At 43.6% G+C, this 23,939-nt stretch overlaps 1 protein-coding gene across 3 annotated transcripts in view; it reads right to left on the bottom strand.

Annotated features, from left to right (window-relative positions):
• Positions 1-7,218: 7,218 nt before the first annotated feature.
• Positions 7,219-23,939, bottom strand: part of DGKH (diacylglycerol kinase eta) — a 681,607-nt gene continuing 664,886 nt past the window's right edge. For 2 of the 3 annotated variants that reach the window (XM_078657278.1, XM_078657277.1), the window contains exon 30: positions 7,775-7,980. In XM_078657278.1, the coding sequence (XP_078513404.1) occupies positions 7,891-7,980 (90 nt within the window). In that variant the 3' untranslated portion in view covers positions 7,775-7,890. Of the gene's footprint in view, positions 7,981-23,939 lie in introns of all 3 variants that reach the window. The other variant, XM_078657279.1, reaches the window with a different exon arrangement.

Raw genomic sequence — 23,939 nt, 5'->3', positions numbered from 1 at the left:
AAATACAGCACCTCCAAGTTGTCGTGATTAGTGGCCATAAACATGAGAGAAAGGCATTTTTGATAACTGGTAACAACAGAAATGTCTTCAATAGTGGATTTACTAAGCCAACCATGTATTTTTCGATGTTGGAGATAGGCTGGGACTTGGGCGAAGAGGCCCAATAAATGGCCGAAGAATTGGAGAAACAAGGGCTTCTGTATGGCAGAAAGGAGTTCTTCAAGTACATGTGCACTCTACTTTATGAGCAAACCATTGACATAGCTTTTTTTACTTTAATATGCATCAGCAGTAGAAAAGAATTAGAAAACATCTCATATAAAATATCTAGTTCTGCAATACACTCCAACATAGATAAATGTGCAGATCCATACAATAGGCAAAGACCTCCACCCACCATAAAAAAACAGCATTGTTGATTTAAACCTGTATTTCTCATCAACAGTTCAGTAGGTCAATTGAAGCTAAAAATCTACCCACTCTCGCCATCCCTTAAGACTCACCAAATTAAGCTCCTGGGCCAAAGCATGGCCCAGAACTAGAGCTATGCTAGCATATTTCCCCTAGTATTAAAGCAGGGAGGAATCTTTTTTTATAAAACATATTAAAATATTGTCAGTTTAAAAAAGAAATCTGCAAAAGGAGTCGGTTGTATAAAGGTTAATTGCAGCATGACCGGTTCTGGCAAGATAGATCTTATACCATCGGTGAGGGCAGAAAACCACTGTTTTGAATTTTTTCCTCAGCTTACCATTCTTCCTTTCTACACGTGCACCTTTAATTTTTCACAAAAAACACAAACCAAGACGTATTCTCCTTAAACATTTATCCTGGGACTAGGCTGTACATGTTAAAATTGTCCACTTTGGTAATCACCAAAACTGTTGAACAAAAACCTTTTGCATATGTGCATGCGTGTGATCTTAATACTTAACGGTACAGAAGCAACTCTGAACAGACAGCGGTAAACGTTAATAGTGCAATCCAACATTAGAGAACCATGTGCAAGACACTTACCCTGTCATGTCTGTGTGATGCATTCAGAATATGCATTTAGTGTGGGTCTCAAATTTTATGTCTCAAAATTGACATGCATATTTGGTCCGTAAGTTTGTTTTCTGTTTCTAGTCAAATTTAAAAAGTGGGCCATTGTCTGGCACAGCAAAGGATTTTCCTAACTTAAATAGTGGCTGCAACATAGACTCAAAACTGGAATGTCGAAGGAGAGGTTTTGCACTTGCAGGTTACATTTTGTACATTTACCTTGATCAAAGATATCAGCATTGTGCATGTGTCAGGAAAGCCAGAACTTTAAAATATAAGAAATGAGCAAAGAGTTCTGTATTGTCAGTGGTGGAAGGTTACAACTCATCCTTTGTAAAGATGGGAAAGAAGATATGCTCCATGGGCTGGACAAAAACCACCATAGGGGAAATTCAACATATCAGAAGCATTCAAATGATGACAGACAATAAAGCTTTCCAATCACAAGGAATGGGCCAGCTTCAAAGCCAGCTCAATACATTATTGAACTATAGACAACAAGCCTTCAAAACAGAAAGTTAAAGTTGTCTGTAGGCGAGACCTAAAACATGAACAAGTGTCATTCTTGAATACAATTATTCTGGATGTCTGAGGCTAACATTTTCCAAGGAATGTGGGAATAGTGTGCCCAACCCTCCAGGCTTGTCACACTTAAATGTAACAAAGAAAGAGAATGTTCTAGACTTGGCCTGAAGAATATGAGCCCCACAGAAAAGTTCATTGACACTACGTTATGGTGTGTTTATTTTTAAGTGCTTCACTCTCACAAATGTAATGCCATTTCAGAAACATTTTAGTCCCCGTCTTCACACTTTCTCTTGCGCCCACCCAACAGGATACCTAAGCAGATACTTTGGTGCCAATCTGGGATGTATAGTCCCTCAATTGGCTTCTACAAACATGTTAACCCTTCTTACAAATATAGCACCTTGCACCTTTATTCTGTGCTACTCAATGTTCCAATCTCTGCAGACTACTGAGTCTGAAGCGGCATAGTAAGTAACGATAGTCACTGAGACAAAGAGCACTTGTTTTGCTACCTTCTCTGAAAAGTAATTGCCTATAGTCAAGTAAAAATAAACCACTGGTTTCTGACTCGAGACACACAGGCATCTTTTAAACATTTAAATTATGTATGCAGAATTCATCTTGAATGCAGAGGTTGGTTTGGAAGGGCGGACTATGCATAGAAGGGGTAAAAAAAACTATCCCAACTGAACACTGTAAACACCTGTCACTTAATCTTCCAACAGTCCACTCAAGATGAACAAATAGTAAGCAAATGTCACCCAAAATATTTGACGTAAATAGAATATTTTTTTAACAAACAATCAACATCATTGGTTTCAATCTTCAAAGCACTGATGGAAAACCAGCTTTAACAAAAGATGAAACATCCAGGAAAGGAGTTTGCATCATGCTATTAAATAAACATGTACTGATAATTACATGCTTGGCTATTGTTGAAACAGCAGTGCTGCCACAAATGTAATAGTATGGCGTAATTCATAGGAATTATGTTATTTTTGTGAAGTATTTTTCGCATTTTATCAGAGTGACACAACCCTTTTCTTGATAACATAATAAATAGTAGCATACTGTGGTCCAATAGTGCAAATCTCGGGGTTAAGGTTATGTGTGTTTATGTATGAATGTGATTGATAGAAAGAATACATAACAGGCAACTGTATAATATGATCCTCTGTTGCTATTGTGGGGATCTGGTGACATGTACAAACCTCGAGGCCATAGGTAGAGTGGATTATGAACTCTACCTTAACAATGAGATACCAATATTGGCCAATTTACAAATGTACTTTGCCATATATTTTTTGTAATATATGATTTATTTTAATACTCACTAGAAAGATTTAGAGCATTTCAATGAAATCCGTTCAGTATTCATTGTTTGCGCGAGACTGCAAACATTTCTGTCAATGTTTCAAGAAATGTGTTTATGTTGAGGATAATGTGCTAATGTTCAAAATCTGATTTATGCAACAATGCATATTACTGTAAATCAACTTTAAAAATGCAAAGTGCATTGTAAGGAAAGTAGAAACAGGGGCTCACTCCAATTATTACATGTCATGCTTTTGTTTGTTTTTATGATCACCTTTTAACGTAATGGAATGTATGATTTAAATTGTAACTTTATGGATACAACATGCATTCGAATAAAGTCATTGAAATGAAAGACTGTTCTAAAATGTGCTTTTCTGTTGTAGTACATTGACGCCACAGAGTAGTTTTAACAAGACATATAAAGGAAGAAAAACAGAGTGCAATTTGGAACAGTGTAACTTTTGGCTGACAGTGCTTTGCATTTACAATGCTTATTTGCACACACTGTGGAGGATTCCTTCATAGTTGCTTCTATCAAGAATGGGGCTACAAGGGACAGCTTGTCAGGTGCGCTCCTCAATTTTCTGAGAGCTGCACAGTCATTATGAACGTTTCTTTTTTTACTATCACTGACTGAAAGATACCATCCTGTGTTTAACTTTTGATTAGGGAAGTTAAATATCCTGTAAATTAATTCAGTACTGTGAATTACAGGAAACAGAATATATATTATATATATATATATATATATATATATATATATACATATATATATATATATATATATATACACACGCACACACACACACACACACATATATATATCTATACACACACACACATATATATATATACACACACATACATATATACACCAAGATAGCATTATAGATCCACCATACAGGTTAAACGTTTTATAATTTCTTGCATTACATAGACCATAAATATGTAGGCTTCCCATTGGTTGGAATCTGCAATTGATTGAAATTATGTGGATCCTGTGAATTTCCTTCGGCCTCCTCTAGAATTCCCTATTTTAATTGTCAGATAGGATATGTCATTTTCTTGTCCAAAAAGCACTTTGTTTTGATCGTCCAATATAGGGAAGTAAACACTACATTCAGATGGGCTCAATTCAGCCAGACAGCCAACTTGCAGATTTGAGGCACACGACTAGTGTAATGTGCAAATAAAAGCTTGATCAAATAAAAACAAAATGTTGGCTTTGGTGTACTTCTAAGATTAAATGAAAAGCACAATGTAAAGATATTTTAAAACACATGTAGAGGTGTTATGATCACTCTCAGCTGGTGGTGCTTTTCGTGGCAAAGAGCATGATCTAATATGTTCGCTAGGGAACAGTTACAACTTTTAGATAAAAGTGATAGTGATATGGAGACTATGGAAATGTTGCAGGAGAATTCTTTGGTACATAATCAGTACTATAAACTGTCACTGAAGACTATTGCTTCATGCACATGTAAACACAATTCCTACTATGATTTAAGGAGCAGAGAAACAAACACCAAGATTAGCCTTACACAAAGTAACACTAATAAGGGATGCACAACTCAAGACATAACAGACCATGTAACACACACATAACATAAAGGTCTTCTATCTCAAACCCTACTTGAACTGTAACTTTAGGGTGGCAAGTTACAGGATTGTATATGATTCTCAGCTAACCTATGAGCTTGCGGTCATTAAAATATCAACAGTGGAATATGCTATCAGCATTCTACTTGTAAGAACGTCAATGACTGATAATGTGCTTTCCCAGTTGTACAAGCCACATTCAATTGCATGCCTTATATTGTCCCACCTGACTGCTAGATGAAAGCAGTTCAGCTAATTGGCACCATGTAGTGTTCTACTTTTTTACTCACACTTTAAATATATTTCCACCTTTTGGGAAATTCAAAAAGATTCCTAGGAGTACTCCATGAACAAAATGAAACTTCAAGATTCCCAAAATAGTCACACACATAAATATTTGCTCATTGTACATTTCTACAGAAAGAAATGTCAATGTGCAGTGTATGTGCATTTGCTAACATTTTTATCCTCGATAGGGGAACACATTTTTTTGTATGTGCGGGAATACCTTTCCCTAAACCAACACCAGTACCAATGCTAAAACCAGTTTAGGGGGTGTTCCCTCACTGTTCTCGCCATAAAATCGATTACCTCCTAATGTTCACAGGAATAAATCTCTGACCGTTATGAGGGTGGTAAACTACTTTCAAAACGTGTGTCACTACATAGAGAGACTGAGGATGCATGTGTCCCCTTTCTAAAACTCTAAATATCCACGTCTCTGTAAGCACTCGTAAATTAAGATGTGGGCACCCATTGTAAAACGTCAGAAGTTTAAATACCTTGAGAATTTGGCCTCAGGTCTATACTCTTCGCGTTCCAGTCTCACACTTAGTTTTCAACATTACGTACAGTGTGCCCATGAATTGTATTTCTCTCTTCTACTCATTCTGGTGGATATTTTGGCAGTGCAACATGGCGGCCTTCCTGTTGGCCAGTGCCTTGTTATACACTTATGATTATCTGCAAACAGAGGGCCCAAGAATCAAGAAGCTGGCAAAGTCATGTATTGCATGTAACTCTGCAGTTATCACTTGCTAATAGCTCATAAAATGAATGGTTTGGCCTGTAGAGAACACCTCGAGAAAGACCTTTGTGGAAAGTGCATTATTGTGGACAAATGGTAGAAATGCATCTCTGGAAAAAAGAGGACTGTCACACAAAGAAAAGACTCCACCGAGACCAACATTTTTGGTGGGGCTGGGAGAGCTGATTTGGATACAGAATAATCTGTTTTAGGGTCTAAGGTGATAACATTGCAATTACAAAGATGCCGTTCAAAGAGTTCAAGTATTTACTTTTCTTCACCAAAGTCTTTCAACAAAAGCTTGTTGCCTCAAAGAATATAAAACAAGATCGCGCCGGGGGTGGTCGGATATTGGTTACAGGGGAAATACCTAGAACAAAGAAACATGTAACTAAAAGATTTGAGTTGCACATGACAGAAGTGTGATGCTATGCTTGAATACAATAGCCATATTTTACCACCATGGTTTTTAAAAATGTGCAGAATTATGCATGAAAAGCCAATGTGAACAATGGCTGAACTTGAGTCAAGCCATCTTGTGGAGAAATCGTTTCATGAATGGTTTCCATATCACAGGGCAATGATCTCACATCTCTGCAATTTCTGTATGTAAGAGGGAAGAAAATTGCAAGCTTTGTGGTCCTTGCTTTGTGAACGCGCCTGCACTGTCTATAAAATATGCTTAAAACAACAGAGCTTTGGCTCAGAGAAGAAACAGGTTTTACATGTTCGTTTCATTTGGTATTAGTTATATCGAGAAAATTGCAATACTTGGTTTATATGACTGGACAAAATGTTTCTGCCAAAATGAACTGTATGTCGATATGAATAAGTAAGGCCATCATTTGGTCCCAGACATCACCACCATCCAACCCAGTTTATGATTTACACTCATACCGCCTCTTCTTTTGTACAGGTCTTTTAAATCATAAATATGCACAAATAATATATGGGTATGGGCAGAGCTGTGCAACATCTACCTGAACATTCTGCCAATGATACAGTGCTCAGAAGCTCCAACTTCTAAAAACAAATATGCAGATCAACTGCTTGAGTTTGAGCTTTACCGTGAAAATATGGAAGCAAGTTACCCCACAAAATCAAACCTTACACAAAATTACACCATACATGAAAAGAAAATCTATGGAACCTAATATTGTATTTTGAACTGAAACCTCACAGAAATGTGGTACTTGAGATATGAAAAATGGTATATTGACAATAGTCAGGCGAGGTCTGGGGTGTGGGTGAGGAGGGAAACAACATACATTGAAGGATACTAAAAGCAGGAGTGCATCAAAATATTTCAGGGTCATTTAGATTACAAAGATGTTTTACTTTGCGAATCTTCTTAGGGTAATTGATCGTATACATTAAAATGCACTTCTTCGCACAAGGAGAAAATTGTTTCTCTTCTAACTTCAAATCTACAGCTACCAAGAAATAATTTTGTGAGGTAACCTTCTTTCCAAAGAGCATTTCAGAGACGCTGTCTAAAGTGTACACTAACTACATGAACTACTGGACGATAATGACTAGCTATAATAAATATTTCTTGGTTACATAAAGCACATCCTTTTTTCATTATGGCACAGATGCTACATGTTCACACTCACGAGTCCCTTGCCACACGACGAGTTCATGCTAAGTACAATACAACAGAATAAAAAAGTGCCCCAAAACAATAAAAAGACACGTCAGTAGTAATAAATTAAAATCTTATTAAAACTGATATAAAAGTTGTTCAAGTGTGTTTTTTCTTTTTAAGTATCAGATGTGTCATGCAACAGAACAACAAATATGGCAGGCACACCATGCATCACTGTTTTCATTCTTAGGGTACACAAAGGGTTTTGTTGAATTATGCCATACTCCTTGGCCATGTAAGGTCAGTTCCTGAAGCACTGTCAATCTCACATGTAAAACCACATGACTGACCTCTCCATCTATTCTGGTTGATCTCCAGCCTCTATGAAACTCAGGGCTTCTGGTACAATGATATGTGGTTGCAATGAAGCCATACCTGTACAGGTGCCTTGCTTCTAGGAAATCCATATTTACTAGCTACTGTAGTCTATCTCAAAGCAATCTTCACTTGACAAAAAACCTAGTTTTCTATCAAACAGTGCACATCTGAACTGGTCAAAGTTGCACGGGATTGAAATGGCTTTACAGAGTAGACTCTTTTTGGCACAAAACCTTTCGAAAATCTAGATCCATGCCTTCCAGCCCGTGGCAGTGCAGATGACTGATCCGGAAATCTGCACTTCAGCATGTCCTCCTTCATGCCATAAACTACAAGAGTAGCACAATGCCACTGACAGCTTTGCATAACTGGCACAGTCTCCCTCCTTCCAGGGATAGTACCAGTGTGATTACATCTCAGACAAGGGCACGTTTTTGCCAAGTTCCTTAATTCCCTGAAGAATTCGCTTCATATGGCCCACCTTCGTGATCCCCAAGTCCTGCAAGAAAGAAGAAAATATCATACTTTAAGAAGAGGTGAACAAGGTCAGCTCATCCTCAACACATTCATTGCCTAGTTAAATATACTGCAAATCAGTATATTTAACACTACAGCATTACTTCTTGAGAAATAACACATTTGTCCACATTCTACTTTGACAAAAGTCTATCTTCACAATAATGCCAACTTACTGACCTCCACATGTGCCCAAGCAAGTAAATAGCATTGCGATGAAATAAAAGCAATGAAATGAATAGAGATATACACTATCTTGTGCTTGCAATAGGTACATTTGTTGAGAAATGGTTGTGATAATCTTGGTAACTGCTTCAATCCAGCATGCAGAGATGATGGAACGAGTTAAGAGTTTTTGGAAGATGAATATAAGAGCTTAAGCTTCTCATATATGTGCATCTTCAGAAGACATCTCAGTTTCTCAATGTCACCATCCCACAAAGTGAGAACAACATGGACAGTGAGAGCAGTACAGTAAATATTTCAAATCAAATTTCATAAGACTGAATCAGCCTGAAATGTCAGAAGCCATATGTAATGTTAAACAGTAGAAGGTCAACAAGATCAACTGAGTAGAAGCAGATGTCATTGTTTAATTAAAGAAACAGACTACTCCAGTACAATAAATAATATTTACATCAGCCTTCTTCATAAAAAAGAACCACAAAATCCAGGACAACATGCGAAAGAAGACAAACTTTCCTCCTTTCCCGCCAAGGAAAAAATAGGGAGCAGTGTGATCCAGTAAAAAAATAATAATAATAAGTCCACATTTGCTCTATCAAGGATTCTTGAAACCATCACCAAGGAAATTGACTTTTAGGTGCATGTGCAATAAGGCTTAACCAGGTCACATAATATTAGCCAAAATCCCAAGCCTACCCTAAAACTAACAGCGCACCCAAAATAAAAAAACTGCATACCATTTATAGTCATCACTAACTTTCCAAGAATATCTAACTACAACTTCACCTTGAACACCACAACCTTTTTGAACCTCCATTGTAGTAGCTGTCCTAGGCTCAGTACTGAAACATGTCTTATAAAATCTATGATGATGCCTTTGAAACAACAGATGGTATGAATCAGCTAGTGCTACTAAATTTTATCTTGGCTATTAATGTAGCAACACAAGTCCTTCTGTCTTCAAGCTTTCTCTTTTCCCTATTTTGCATCTTTCCTCTACAATGTATCATAATAGCTAATGCTAAGACCTTGTATGTAGAATTTCCAATGAAGTCCAATGTGAAATCCTGTATGGATCACATGTTCTGTCCATCCACCCCATCCTAAAGAACCATGGACACCTCAACATATCTAAATTGCATACATTGACAACACCAACTTCTAACTTTGGCCTAAACAACTAAAAACACTAATATCAGTCATGGAGTTGAAGCGATGTACGTAAATGCTGGAATAGGAGCCTGAGGCGAGCTAAGATTAGACATCCCTACGCACCAGAAATTCCGTTGATTATGTGTGAAGCACTCCCCCATGAGGCGACTGGCACAGATTAGGAGCTTGGGCAGACCTAGGAATATCTACACTGGGAGACCTATATGAGGGGGGCACCCTGATCCCCTTCACTGATCTCAGGGGTCGTTACGATAAACCAGGTGGAGACTTTCTGTTGCATACCGCCCTTACAGCAGCCATGAGGAAACACTGAAGGGGGGACTCACTGAACCGGGGACCTCGATGGGATGCCAATATATGGTCTCTTCAGCGGGCACCTTTCAGGTGGTCAAATGTCTGTATAGGAGACTCACATATGGAAAATAGATCTGGACAAACCTACAGCGGACACGGAATGGGGGCACTGATGGAAAGAGCATGGAAAAGCACCAGGAAAGTGAAGTTTCAATTGACAAATTTCTACGTCCTGCACAGGGACTACCTCACGCCAGATAAGATCAATAAATATTTCAATATGCAGACAGCAGTATGCCTGCGATGCTATAAAACAGGGGCTGACTTTTTACACATGTTTTGGAGCTGTCCGAACATAGGGGACTTTTGGGAGGAGGTGACTACGATAATGGCAGAAGTAACTGAGAAAGAGATAGTAATTACTCCTGATTACTGCCTGCTACAATGGTTCACCCATACTGCTAAGAACAAAAGAACAAGTAAATTCCAGGACCTTGGGCTAACCTTGGCTAGAAGAGACATTACTAGCTACTGGAAATCGTGGGCTGGCCCTAGTTGAGTTTGGTGGAAAACAGAGTTCATTAAATGAGCTGAGTGCAAAAGTTCTGTTCGATTACAAATAGCTAGACGGACAGGAAGTGAGAAGTCGCTGGAGACAGCTAGAGCATGGACAGCGTTGCTGGACTTGTTAAAGAACCCCAATAGCATGGGAGAGAGAGATCAGGAGGGAGAGGTCCACGAGAAGACTGATTGATTCTCCAGTATCGGACCTAATGGAAGCAATGAATTCCTGATAGATAAACCCCCTGTTCGGTGGGAAGACAATCATTGAGTTTGCTCTAGAGACTTCCAAAGTGGGAGAAAATTGCCCTTCAATAGGCTAGGTAGATGGGTGACCAATGTGACACGCCTGTTGGAGGCTAGGGTGGGAGGTACAGTTTGGATCAGTTTGGGTAGCTGTATTTGTAAAGCTTAAAGTATGCAAGCATACAGATTCAGATTGATCTGTAAGTAATACATGCCCAATAACGGACAGTTTGAATTATACTGTAGATATGTATAACCGGATGCATTACATTTAAGAGGTTTCCTCTCCTAAAATGCAATAAGGGGTGGATGAATGCAATTGCACTCGCACTGCTACATTAATGTATTGATTGTCTGAAAACTCAATAAAATTTGTTTGTAAAAACTGGAGTTGAAGCGATCCTAGAACACCACATTTTTCAATAACAGTTCATCAAAAAGGACATCCGTTTAGTCATCAAGATCCACAGAGCAGACACCTGCAAACTTGTACAGAGAAAACCACAGGCGCCTTACACATCTCAATAATGGAATATATAAAATTTTTGCTTAAATGTGTACATTTGTGGCTTGAACTACATGAAAATAGTCTCTGCTGAGAATAGTTTCAACACGGACCTTACTTTTCCTCGAAGCAGACCGGCTTAACACTGATATTGTGGAATGAGCCTAGCTTCCACCTGGAACAGGCATATACAAAGGCAATGCAATGCACAATGCACATTTTGATTCTTTGCACTGCCCTGAACCTGGAACAATATTTATCCAAAATGTATTACTGCCCCCTCACCCATGGCTTGAATGAAAGTATTTATCTAACTTAATGTTGCCTACCTTTAAGATTTAACTGGTGAAACATAATTATTTAATTCCACAAAACTCTATAACGATGAAAAATAACTGATTGTCTCTCAGTCATTGTAACGCACATCAAATATATAAAAAAATACATATTACTTATCTGGGAAGCTGAAATAGAAGAAAACAAGTTACTTACCTGTAACTTTGGTTCCCCACAATTGGTACTTTCATAGATTCCCATGCTTTGTATCATTCCCCCGTCGTCGGAATGGGAGCCTCGGTAATAGAAAAAGATCAAAGCAGTAGGTACAAAAGTGAAAGACAGGCCTAGGCCTCATCTCTTTGTAGCCTATCCGCCTCTTTTTGTAAAAGAGACCAAAAAAAATTGCAACAACCAATCAGAGTAGCCTCACCCCATTGAACCCTCCTGAGAGAGCCTCAGTGCCTCAGATTTTCGTAGCCGTTGTGTAAAAGTAATTACATTTGCTGAAGGCTGAGCTTTCCCAGGGGAGGTGGGTGGGCGCATGGTAATCTATGAAAGTACCAATACTGGGGAACCAAAGTTACAGGTAAGTAACTTGTTTTCCTGCCCCAGTATTGGACTTTCATAGATTCCCATGCTTTGTATCAGAGTACCTAGCAGTAATCTGCAAATGCACATTTTGTTACATGCATATCAGCATAACACAGTATAAGTATTATAATAATTGGCCAAAAAACTTCGTAACAATAAATAAGTAATATTATGAAATACAAAATGTGCAATAAAGGAAAGAGGGATATAAAGGAAAGCTCACCGCTCACTGGAATAAATTCCTCAGGACTGCTTGTCCGACTGCTGTATCACTCCTTGTGGAAGAATCCAAACAGTAGTGTTTCGTGAATGAATGGGCACTGCTCCATGTAGCTGCCCTACAAATGTCCTTGATAGGGACACCAGAGAATAGAGCCGCAGATGATGATACTGATCTCGTAGAATGAACTTTGATCCGTCCCGTTCGGCTTTCCCGCTGCTTGATGGCAGAAATGAATTGTGCTGGCAATCCAACGTGATATCCCCTGCTTTGACAGGGGCAAACCTTTCCTTGGAGCGCTAAAAGCTACAAAAAGTTGCAAAGTCTTCCTGAAATCTTTCGTACGTTGAAGATAAAACTTCAGGAATCATTGAACATCCAAAATGTGGAGAGATCTCTCCGCCAGAGATGAAGATCGAGGAAAGAATGTCTTTCTCGTAGAATGAACTTTGATCCGTCCCGTTCGGCTTTCCCGCTGCTTGATGACAGAAATGAATTGTGCTGGCAATCCAACGTGATATCCCCTGCTTTGACAGGGGCAAACCTTTCCTTGGAGTGCTAAAAGCTACAAAAAGTTGCAAAGTCTTCCTGAAATCTTTCGTACGTTGAAGATAAAACTTCAGGAATCATTGAACATCCAAAATGTGGAGAGATCTCTCCGCCAGAGATGAAGATCGAGGAAAGAATGTCTTTAGTACTATAGGCTCATTTAGGTGAAAATCCGAAGGGACCTTTGGGATAAATTTCGGATTTGTCCGTAAGATCAAAGATTCTTTTTTGAACTGTAAGAAAGGCTCAACAATTGTGAGAGCTTGAAGTTCTCCAACTCTCCTGGCTGAAGTTATCGCCAGAAGAAAAGCAATCTTCCAGGACACAAACTTCATGTCCGCTCTATGTATGGGTTCAAAAGGAGCCCTAATGAGATGGGCAAGGACCAGGTTGAGTTGCCAAATTGGAGGAGGAGGTCTCACCGGAGGGAAAGCCCGAATAGACCCTTTAGAAATTGCTTGATCACCCTCGCAGACCAAAGAGAAGGGCCAGAGGTTGTTCGTCTGAACCTCGAGATCGCTGCCAGATGCACTTTAATGGAAGAGTGTTGAAGACCTGATTTGGCCAAAGACAATATGTACGGTAAGATTTTATGAGGAGCCGAAGTAAAAGGATGAAGATTCTCCTTTTGGCACCATGTACAAAAACGCTTCCATGTTGCACGATAGGCCCTGTTTGTACTAGGAGCCCGAGCCTGAGCTAAAATGTCCTTGCAATCTTGAGGGATATCCAAAGCTTTGAATTCCTGGTGCTCAGGAGCCAAGCTGTCAATTGCAGAAAGCTCGGGTCCGGATGCATTACTTGGCCCTGAGACATCGTCAGCAGGGTAGGAATTGGACGCAGGAGAATTTGTTGATCCTGAGACAGAAGGAGGAGCTCTGTGAACCAAAATTGGTGGGTCCAAGCTGGGGCTATTAAAATCATGGTCCAGGGTTCAGTCTTGAGTTTCCTCAGTATCCTTGGTATCAAAGGAATCGGTGGAAAGGCGTAAAGAAATGCGCCTGACCAGGCTATCGAAAGGGCATTCCCCAGCGACCCTCGATGGTGATACCTGCTTGCGTAGAATTGGCATTTCTTGTTCTGTGGAGTCGCGAACAGGTCTATAAGAGGAGTGCCCCAACGAGAGAATATTCTGTCGAGAGTTCTCTGATCCAATTCCCATTCGTGGGAGGCTGACATTAGTCGGCTCAATGAATCCGCCTCCACATTGAACCTGGTAGATGTTCTGCTGAGAGAGATATCTGGTGACGAATAACCCATTCCCAGATCTCCTGTGCGTCTTTTGAAAGGAGTTTGGATTTTGTTCCACTCTGCTTGTTCACAAAATGCATGGCCGTCGTGTTGTCTGTCCGCACCAGGACTGTAGAATTTCGAATTTTTGAAAGGAAAGCTTGTAGAGCTAAACAAATCGCTCTCAATTCTAGTAGGTTGATGTGAGAGGTGCGAAACTCTGGAGACCAGCGATCGCGCACTTAAAGATTCTGTAATACAGCTCCCCAGCCTTCTAGAGAACCGTCTGTGGTCAGGACTAACGGAGAGGGAGGAACCGTGAAGGAGAAACCTTCCTCGATATTGCTTGTTACAGTCCACCACCTGATCGCCTTCTTCATGACACGAGTAATCTTTATCCTGTCTTTGAAAGACCCCTCTGCTTGACGCCATTGCAAGTCTAGTTGTTCCTGCAGGGGACGCATGTGAAGCCTGCAGTGCGGAATCAATGCAATGCAAGATGACATCGATCCTAGAAGGGATTTGTACTGACGGACTGAAAGAGTTTGTTTCCATCGAAAACGGTTGGCAGAAAGAATCAGTCTGTTTGGTCTCTCCTCTGAAGGGAAAGCTTTGCAAAGAGTTGTGTCCAGATTGGCACCCAGAAATCTTGACGACCTGGACGGAAGAAGGACAGACTTGCTTCTGTTTAAGCCTAGACCCAGATGACTGAAAAGTTGAATACAATCCTCGATTGCTTTTGAGGCTGTTTGAGAGTTTGTAGCTTTTATCAGCCAATCGTCCAAGTAGGGAAACACCTGCAGAGACTGCCTTCTGAGAAAAGCTGCCACTGGAGCCAATGCCTTTGTAAATATCCGCGGTGCAGATCTTAGTCCGAAAGGTAGGACTTTGTGTGGGCCGGATGAATGGGAACATGAAAATATGCGTCCTCTAGATCTAGAGTTGCCATATAATCGCCAGGATTTAGGAGACGCAATATATCCTGGAGAGAAACCATCCGAAAAGAGAGTTTTATGAGATAGGTGTTGAGCTCCCTCAGGTCTAGAATTGGGTGCCACTTTTCTTCCGTCTTGCGAACCAGGAAAAACCTGGAATAGAAACCTTTCCCTCGTTGGGTCTGAGGAACCGATTCCATCGCCCCTTTGATGAGCAGCAGTTGAACTTCGAGACGTAGAAGATTTAGATGTTTCGATTCCGTGGCGTAAGGAGCTCTGGTTGGTGGAAATTCTTGAAACTCTAGTGTGTGGCCGAATTGTACGATGTTGAGGACCCACCGATCCGATGTAATAATTTTCCAGTTGTGGAGGTATTCTGATATCCTGCCACCCACTGATGTTACTAGAGGGGGAGGAACAGTAGACAGAGTCATGAAGCCGCTATTGACGTTCAGGCGTATCTCTCCCCTGACGTCCCTGTCGACCTCTTGGTGGTTGGCGAGAGAAAGACGCCGATTGACCTTGGCGCTGTGAGTATTGGGGTTTGTATGACTGAGAGGACTGCGAGTAAGAAGAGTAGCGCTGTTGGTTGCCCCCTCTGTACGATGAAAAACCTCTCCCTTACGCACCCCTGAAAGGAACCTTGCGGTAATGCAATGTCCCCAAGGACCTTGCTGAGTCCGTGTCCTTCTTGATGTCTTGAAGGGCATCATCTATATGCTTCCCAAAAAGCATTTCTCCTTCATAAGGTAAGTCCAAATCTTATTTTGGACTTCCTGGCGAAACCAGGTTGCCCTTAGCCAGCCCTGAATGCCTTAAAACTGCTGATCCCGCAAGAGCTCGGAAAGCGGTGGTTGCTATATCCATAGCACAATCTATCACCTCCGAAGATGAACGTTCTCCTTCCTCCAGAATCTTCTTGGCCTCTTCCTTTGCACCATCCAGAAGTTGGTCAACAAACGGGGATAAATCGCACCACATTTGGCGATCATATCTACCCAGGATTGCAAGAGCATTAGCAGCTCGGACTAGAAGGCTGGCCATTGAGGAGAACCCTTTTCCCACATTGTTCAAGCGTCTCCCCTCTTTGTATAGCGGTGTCGTAAGAGGCGCTGATGGATTTTTGGACTTTCTTTGCGCTGCCTGGGAAATAACGGAGTCCGGCTTCGGTTGACCAGTCATCCAATTGGGACTGTTTTCAGGAGCCTTATATTTTTTCTCCAGCCGGGGAAGAACAGGAATGACCATAGCTGGATTCTACATCAATTTAGTACCTTCCGACTACACATGTTCAACTATCGGTATTGAACGGATAGATTTTCTGTAAGGCTCCTTGAAGTGGTAAAGGAAACAGTCTGTCTGTACTGTCGTAATAGGAAGACCAAACCTCTTGGACGCCCTCTCTATATGGTTGTGGAAACCTCCAATGTCTGCTGGAGGAGAGGTAGCAGGATCCGGCAATGGTGAGGCTGGATCTTGAATAACATACTCGTCCCAATCTCTATCCGGGTCTGGGTTTTGATCTACCTGATGATCGTCATCAGATGAGTCATCATCATCCTGAATAGCAGTAACCTCCCGATGGCTTTCTTTAGGATCTGGCTCAAAAAGGTCAAGAAACCCGAGGTGTCACTGCCACTGGAGGAGTAGCAGGAATGGAAGGAGGAGGAGGCTGCGCTTGCTGGTCTGAAGCTTGAGACGGAAACCTTCTTTTGTAATCCTGTAGCATCATCTGCAAGTCTGTTATGAGAGCGGAAGGCATTGCCACCATGTCTTGTTGATGTTGATGAGGCCTCTCTTGCTGAACAAAATGGCGTTCCTCCGTATAGTAGTCATCAGAGTCTGAATCTTGATACTTCACTTGAAGTTGGGATGGGCTGTAAGCATCCCCATCAGGGCCATCCTCATCATCTGATTCCTCCTCCAAAAGCAAAGTTGGAGGCAAGGGTGTTACTCTGCGAGGAGATGACATCTCTGGAGTAATCTGCTGTCTTTTAATAGAAATGTGGACCCTTTGAATCGTCGACAACGTCGTCGATGAGCTCGTCGTTGACGGAAACGTCGACGAGCTAGTCGTCATAATCATCACCGCTGTCGGCGTCGTTCTCGTCGACGTTGCAGCCGTCGACGCTATCTTCGATGTCATCATCGTCTACGTTGAAGATGTAAGCACCATCGTCGACGAGAAGGGAACAGGTACCTTAAACGTCGACGAAGATATCACTGCAGCCGCCGTCGACGAAGCTGCCGTCGACGGTCCCGTCGACGGAGCTGTAACAGAACCAAGTGAATTTTGGATGTCGTCGTCGAAGTACCAGATATTTCCGTCGTCGACGGACGAGATTTCTTATCAGATTTTCCTTCCTGAGGGCCAGTAGCAGGTTTTTAGGTTTCGCCCTGCCGTTGCAACTGCATAGCAGTTGCTCCGCCCAGGGCGAAATCTTATGTCCTAGATATGGGGCTTTGGTTCCCCCTCTGTCTTCCATTGGCTAGCTCCATAAATGGAGGCTAGCCATTGGAAGAGATTGGCTGTCAATCACGCTTTCCCCGTGAAAACGCGATTCGGGGGCGTTTCTCTGTCTTTTTTTAAGTCACGCCCTCTCCCCTTCCCATTGGCTGGAATTTTACCTTCCAGCCAATGGGAAGGGAAGAGCGCGAAAAACACGCCCCCGAATCTGCCGGCCCGGACACCCCCGTGACGTCATTCCCCGGGCTGCGCTGTGATTGGCTGGCGGCCCGGGACCTGACTTGTTTACCTATGCCACCCCAACAACTTTAGCGGCAACACCAGGAGACCTCAAGTAATTATTGGCAATGTTTTCAAGCACCTAAAAGCATCATGAGAGCAGATACAGAATGTTTTAGGGGCAGTGGTTCATATACCCAGGGAAGATGGCATTCCAAAGTGCCCCAAAGGAAGACTGACATCCGGTAGAAGTAATGCTAATCGGCCCAAAAATGGTAAAAAAATAAAATAAAAATTAAAGTGTTTTAAGCTCGCTTTAAATTATTGCAACAAAGTGCCATCGCCTGGTGTTTGACAGTTCAAGAAGGGGCGCACGTACGTCAGAGGCATGGTATCAGATTTGGCGCTCAATATGCTGCCCGCTAGTGTGCAGCGTGTACTCGTCTGGACCCCAGCTCCTGAGAGCTTCAGTGCGGCCCGGCCCCGAATGAAAGACAAACACTGGGCTGATTGAATTAGCTGATTTTCCCTCATTAGCCAGACAGTTCATTATCGAGCTGGGTGCCTCCGTGTTTGGTTCCTATGAAAACAAGGGCCGAAGTTAATAAAGCTGCTGTCTTCGGGGGCAGAGGAGGGGGCGGCCGATGGAGCCGTCCGCGAGGGTGACTGATTTGACCCTACTGTGTGGATGGGTGCCCTCGAGAGCAGCATCTCGGTCGGGTTAATACAAGCGGCGGCCGGGTTCTCCCTGCATTACTCATTTACAGTGGCTGTGGGGAGCAAGAGCCCGCCGCCGGGCGACTGATATCATGGGAACAGCCCGAGATCCTAGAGGGGAGGTCCAGCTCCGTCTTCAGTCTCTTGCGGTGACGTCTTGTGGATTTGTGCGTTTCATAGAGGCCATTAACGCAATTCCTGGCCAGTTCGACTCTTCACGCAAACCATGTCTCCTCACTTCTCACTGTTTAAATAGTGTTTTTAAATTTAAAAGCCAACGCCAGAACACATTGCGCCACCCCCTTTTATTTTCAAAACCGAAGCTCTACATATCAGTATATGTTTTATCTATTTTTATATCTAACTGAAAGTCGGGAACACTCCAGCACAGGTCAGCCTCCAAGAGGGGGAAGGCAACGGGACATCTGCTGAAAGCCCGTCTGCCCCATCTGAAGTCCTTGCACCCGTCCACCGCCCTGGTGAGATGCGGAGACCGGCAGTCCTTGCACCCGTCCTCCGCCGTGGTGAGATGCGGAGACCGGCAGTCCTTGCACCCGTGCTCCGCCGTGGTGAGATGCGGAGACCGGCAGTCCTTGCACCCGTCCCCCGACGTGGTGAGATGCGGAGACCGGCAGTCCTTGCACCCATCCACCGCCCTGGTGAGAAGCTGAGTCCGGCAGTCCTTGCACCCGTCCTCTGCCGTGGTGAGATGCGGAGACCGGCAGTCCTTGCACCCGTCCCCCGCTCTGGTGAGATGCGGAGTTCGGCAGTCCTTGCACCCGTCTTACGTCCTGGTGAGATGCGGAGTCCGGCAGTCCTTCCACCCGTCTGCGTCAGAGGTTCCAGGGAGCAGCTTTCACTTAAGAGCATGGCCGAAAACAGGGAACCGATGGGCACACATGCCAACATTTCAGAGGAGGTAAGGGGAAGATAAAAAACAAAAAACAGAATCGTGAGAATGCATCTGTGTGTGTGTGCGCCTGTGTGTGTTTGCCTGTGTGTTTGTGTATGTGTAGGTGTGTGTGTGCGCATCCGTGTGTGTGTGTGTTTGCCTGTGTATTGGAAAGCATTTGTGTGTGTCTTGTTGTAGGTGTAATGTTACCTATTGCATTCTATATCTGGAGGCAATGACGGAAGCAGCAAAATACCAGCGGGGGGTGGGGGGGCGCTATGCGCGTATATTTTTAAGCCACGCCCCTATTTGCATCTGTCCCAGTTGTTTCATTCCATGTAAAGCTCTGCTGGCTCCCCCAGATGCGCCTCGAATTCAGATATTTCCGCTGAAGTACACTGCTCTCCTCATTCAGGCAGCGCTGTAGTGTCACATGCAAGAGCATGAGGGGGGGTTTGGAAGGAATCTGAAATGAAATAGTAGGGACTGCTGTCATTAGTAACTGATAAGGAATGTTTTTTTTGGTGTCCCTTTTGCGGTAGTCAGACTACAACAAACACTGGGCCTCTCTTTCCGTGAAGTCTTTGCTGCTGCTGTGAAATGCTGTTTTCAGCCCCTTGGAGCTCTGACACTACTTCCTGCCAGAGCCTCTGATTGGCCAGTTTTGTTGTAGAACATTATGCTCTTGTCTTAAATGTGAACACTCCGGGAGTTTGAAATTAACTCTTTCTCCCAGCCTCGCAGACGGAAACATGTATGTGTCTGTGTGTGCATATGTGTCTCTGTGTGTGCGTGCCTCTGTGTGCACATCTGTGTATGTGCCTGTGTATGTGTGTGCATCTGTGTATGTGTGTGTGCCTGTGTATGTGTGTGCCTGTGTATGTGCATGACTGGGCGTGTGTGTGCATCTGCATGTGTGCGTACCTGGGCGTATGTGCACATCTGTGTGTGGGGGGTGCGTGCGTGGTTGTGTGTGTGTGTGTGTGTGTGCATCTGCGTGTGTGTGCGTTCCTGGTCGTATGTGAGAATCTGTGTGTGTGTGTGTGCAGCTGTGTGTGTGTGTGCCTGGGTGTGTGCACATCTGTGTATGTGTGTGCGCCTGTGTATGTGTGCGCCATGAATGTTATGTTGTACCACATGTGCCGTTGTCAGAATGACGTGACTGCTGATGTGACACGGGGCTCTGATCAGGTCTTTCCCGCCAGCCTGAAGTCTGCTTTCAGTCAGACGGAGCTCAGTGTCCTGGTCCCTGCAAGGGGCGAGCCTGAGCGCTGACATTTTTGTTATTTGTTTTTTCAAATGTGGCTGTCTTTGTCAAAGTATTCAGAGGGGTCACAAAGAATAAGGCCTCGGCGTACAAACGTATAGCCATAACGTACCCAAGCTCGAAGATTCCTTTTCTGCTCCCGTCCCTTACACTACGACTGCCTACCCCTTCACTGTCTCCCCGCCTAGCCTCTTCGCTCTTCCTTTCTATCCTATCCTTCCCACTCTCTCCCTTCCCTCTTGAAACCCCATAAAATGCTGCAGTTTACTTTGTTTGGGTTACTGCAGTGCAATGTATTTTCTTTATTTATTATGATGATGTGTGTCTGTGATATGGTCATGGTGGTGACTTATGCATGTGGTAGTTACGTGCCAGTGTGACGTGTTTGTGATGACATTTGTGGCAATATTTTGTATGGGTTATGCTATGTTCTGCCGTGACTTGTGCATGTAATGATGTACATCTTGGTCAAGTGCATTTTAAAGTATGCGTTTATTTGTATGTAATTGAGTATGTGGCTCCTGACTGTGAATTATGTATTTGGTGATGTATGTGGTACTAGTGTGTGTATATGATGACGTACATTGAAGGAGGCAAGAGTCAACATAGCATTTCTGCTCAGCACTTATTATTCTAAGCACAAGCCTTAATGGCATACAATACTTTATTTGTTAACAAGGGTTTTCCATTTCCGGACTCAATATTTGGTGTATATTTATGGTTTCAGTACATTGAAATCTAGCCCACTACTAACCACATACTTCCAATACCACAGCTGTCCGGCTGGTTTGCACTGCTCACCAGATATTGGCCTTGATCATAATATTATAATGTGGCCTGTGTATTAACTAATGAATATGCTACTTACCAGTATGCATCTGTTCTTGGCATGTAAGGCTGCTAACATTCATATCTTAGCATTAGATCGCCGCCTAGTGTTGTGTCCGGATGATCGCACATTGTTGTCCTGGAAGAGTCTTCGAAGTATCCTGAGATAGGTGGCTCCTCCCCTGGACTACAGTGCGCATGGGCATCGGCTCCATCCCCAGATTGTTTTTCGCCATTGTGGCAGAAGATGGAGTGAAAAGTGTAAAGGATGTCCATGCTAATGATTGAATACAATAGTATATCTGCAGCTGCGACAGGCACCGGGGAGGAGGGTGGGCGATATGAATGTTAGCAGCCCTACATGCCAAGAACAGATGCATACTGGTAAGTAGCATATTCAGTTCGAGGCATGTGGGCTGCTAAATTCATATCTTAGCATAGAATACATAGCAGTCCCTCCATCAGCGGCGGTTGCCCGTGCCAGCTGCAGAAACCTGAAAAAGTGTCTTGAGAACAGCCTGTCCTACAGCAGCTTGCTGCTTGGAATGCACATCAACACAGTAGTGTTTTGTAAAGGTATGTGGGGTAACCCACGTGGCTGCTCTGCAAATGTCTTCTAAAGGAATGTTCCCCAGGAAAGCCATGGATGCCCCCAATTTGCGTGTGGAGTGCGCCCTTGGGGGTATCGTTAAAGTGCGCTTGGCCTTTTGATAACAGATTTGGATGCACTTAACGATCCACCTGGCTATTCCTGCTTTGGAAATAGGGTTGCCTTTGTGCTGTGGTGAGAAGGCAACAAAAAGTTGTTTTGTTATCCTAAAGTGTTGTGTTCTGTCTATGTAGTACATCAACGCCCTCCATACGTCTAACGTATGGAGCATTCTTTCCGCTACCGTTTGTGGGTTTTGGAAGAATGCCGGTAAGTCAATAGTTTGGTTGAGATGAAACTGTGACACCACCTTCGGAAGGAATTTGGGGTTAGTACGTAGCACTACCCTATTTGGATGAATCTGAATGAATGGCTCTTGGATTGTGAGCGCTTGTAGCTCACTAACACGCCTCAGTGACGTAATAGCAATGAGGAAAGCTACTTTCCACGTTAGGAACTGGAGTTCACATGAGTGCAGTGGCTCAAAGGGTGGTCCCATCAGTCTGGTGAGGACCACATTGAGGTTCCACACCGGAGCTGGCGGTGTTCTTGGGGGAATGACTCGTTTCAGACCTTCAAGGAAAGCTTTAATGGCAGGCACCCTGAAGACAGAGAGATGCTGCCTATTCTGAAGATAAGCTGCGATGGCGGATAGATGTATCCGAATAGAAGTGAACGCTAGATTGCACTTGTAAAGATGTAGCAGATAGCAAATGATGTTAGGGATAGATGCATCTAGCGGGTTGATGTCATTGGCTGTACAGTAAATGACAAAACGCTTCCATTTTGCAGCATAGCATGCTCTGGTAGTAGGCTTCCTTGCCTCCTTGATGATGTCCATGCATTCTGGAGGCAGGTGGAGGTATCCAAACTCTAGGACTTCAGGAGCCAGATCGCCAGGTTGAGCTGTTGCGGATCTGGATGCTGAATGTCTCCATGGTTCTGCGTTAAAAGTCTGGGCGTGAGGCGCAGTCTTTGATGCGGCACCACTGAGAGTTCGAGGAACGTGGTGTACCATGCTTGGCGCGCCCACGTTGGAGCAACCAGGATGAGAGTCATCGAGTGCTGCCTTAGTTTTCTTGCCACCAGCGGTATCAGAGGGGCTGGCGGAAAAGCGTACGCAAATTTGCCTGACCAGTTCATCCATATCGCATTCCCCTGCGACTGTGGGTGAGGGAACCTGGCGGCAAAGTGTTGGCATTTTGCGTTTTCTTTTGTTGCAAACAGGTCTATCTCCGGATGACCCCACTGCTGGAAGTACGGGTGGAGTACAGATGGGTGTAACTCCCACTCGTGCATTTGATGGCTGTATCTGCTGAGCAGATCCGCCATCTGATTGTCCTTGCCCGGGAGGTGTTCTGCCATGAGGAAGATGTTCCTCTGAATGGCCCACCGCCACATGCCCTGAGCCAGATGAGACAGCTGTGGCGAGTGGGTGCCTCCCTGCTTTTGAATGTAGTACATCGCGGTCATGTTGTCCGTCCGGACTAACACTACCTTGTTGCACAGATGTACAATGAAGGACTTGAGCGCCATGAAGATTGCCATCAGTTCTAGATAGTTGATGTGCATCTTCTGTTGCTGCGTCGTCCATAGTCCCTGCACTGTGTAAGTGAGCAGATGAGCTCCCCATCCCTGGAGAGATGCGTCCGTTGTCAGGGTAATCTGTGGCACTGGCTCCTGGAACAGTCGGCCCTTGCAAAGGTTGTGTGGAGTCCACCAATGCAGAGAGTCGTATGCCCGACTGGTAACCAACACTAGGTCTGTTAATTGTCCTTGAGCCTGTGTCCACTGATTTGCTAAGCACTCCTGGAGCGGGCGCATATGCAACCGTGCGTGAGGGACTATGAAGATGCAGGAGGCCATCATGCCTATCAACTGCATGAACACTCTCGCTGGAAGTGAGTGTTGTGGTCTGAACTTCTGGATCAGAGACTGCATGCTGTTTATCCTGACTTGGTTTGGTTGAGCCATGGCCGTCAGGGTATTGATCGTCGCACCTAGAAACTGCCGGACATGTGCCGGCTGAAGATGCGACTTTGGGTAGTTCAACGAGAAACCTAGATCGTGAAGGAGGTGAATGGTAGTCGACATGTCCGCGGCGCACTGTTGTTCCGACTTGGCTTGAACGAGC

Source organism: Lissotriton helveticus, chromosome 8, assembly GCF_964261635.1.
Source record: "Lissotriton helveticus chromosome 8, aLisHel1.1, whole genome shotgun sequence".
Taxonomy (NCBI): domain Eukaryota; kingdom Metazoa; phylum Chordata; class Amphibia; order Caudata; family Salamandridae; genus Lissotriton; species Lissotriton helveticus.
The sequence above is the reverse complement of the archived record's forward strand: the minus strand, read 5'-3'. Positions and strand labels throughout refer to the sequence as shown.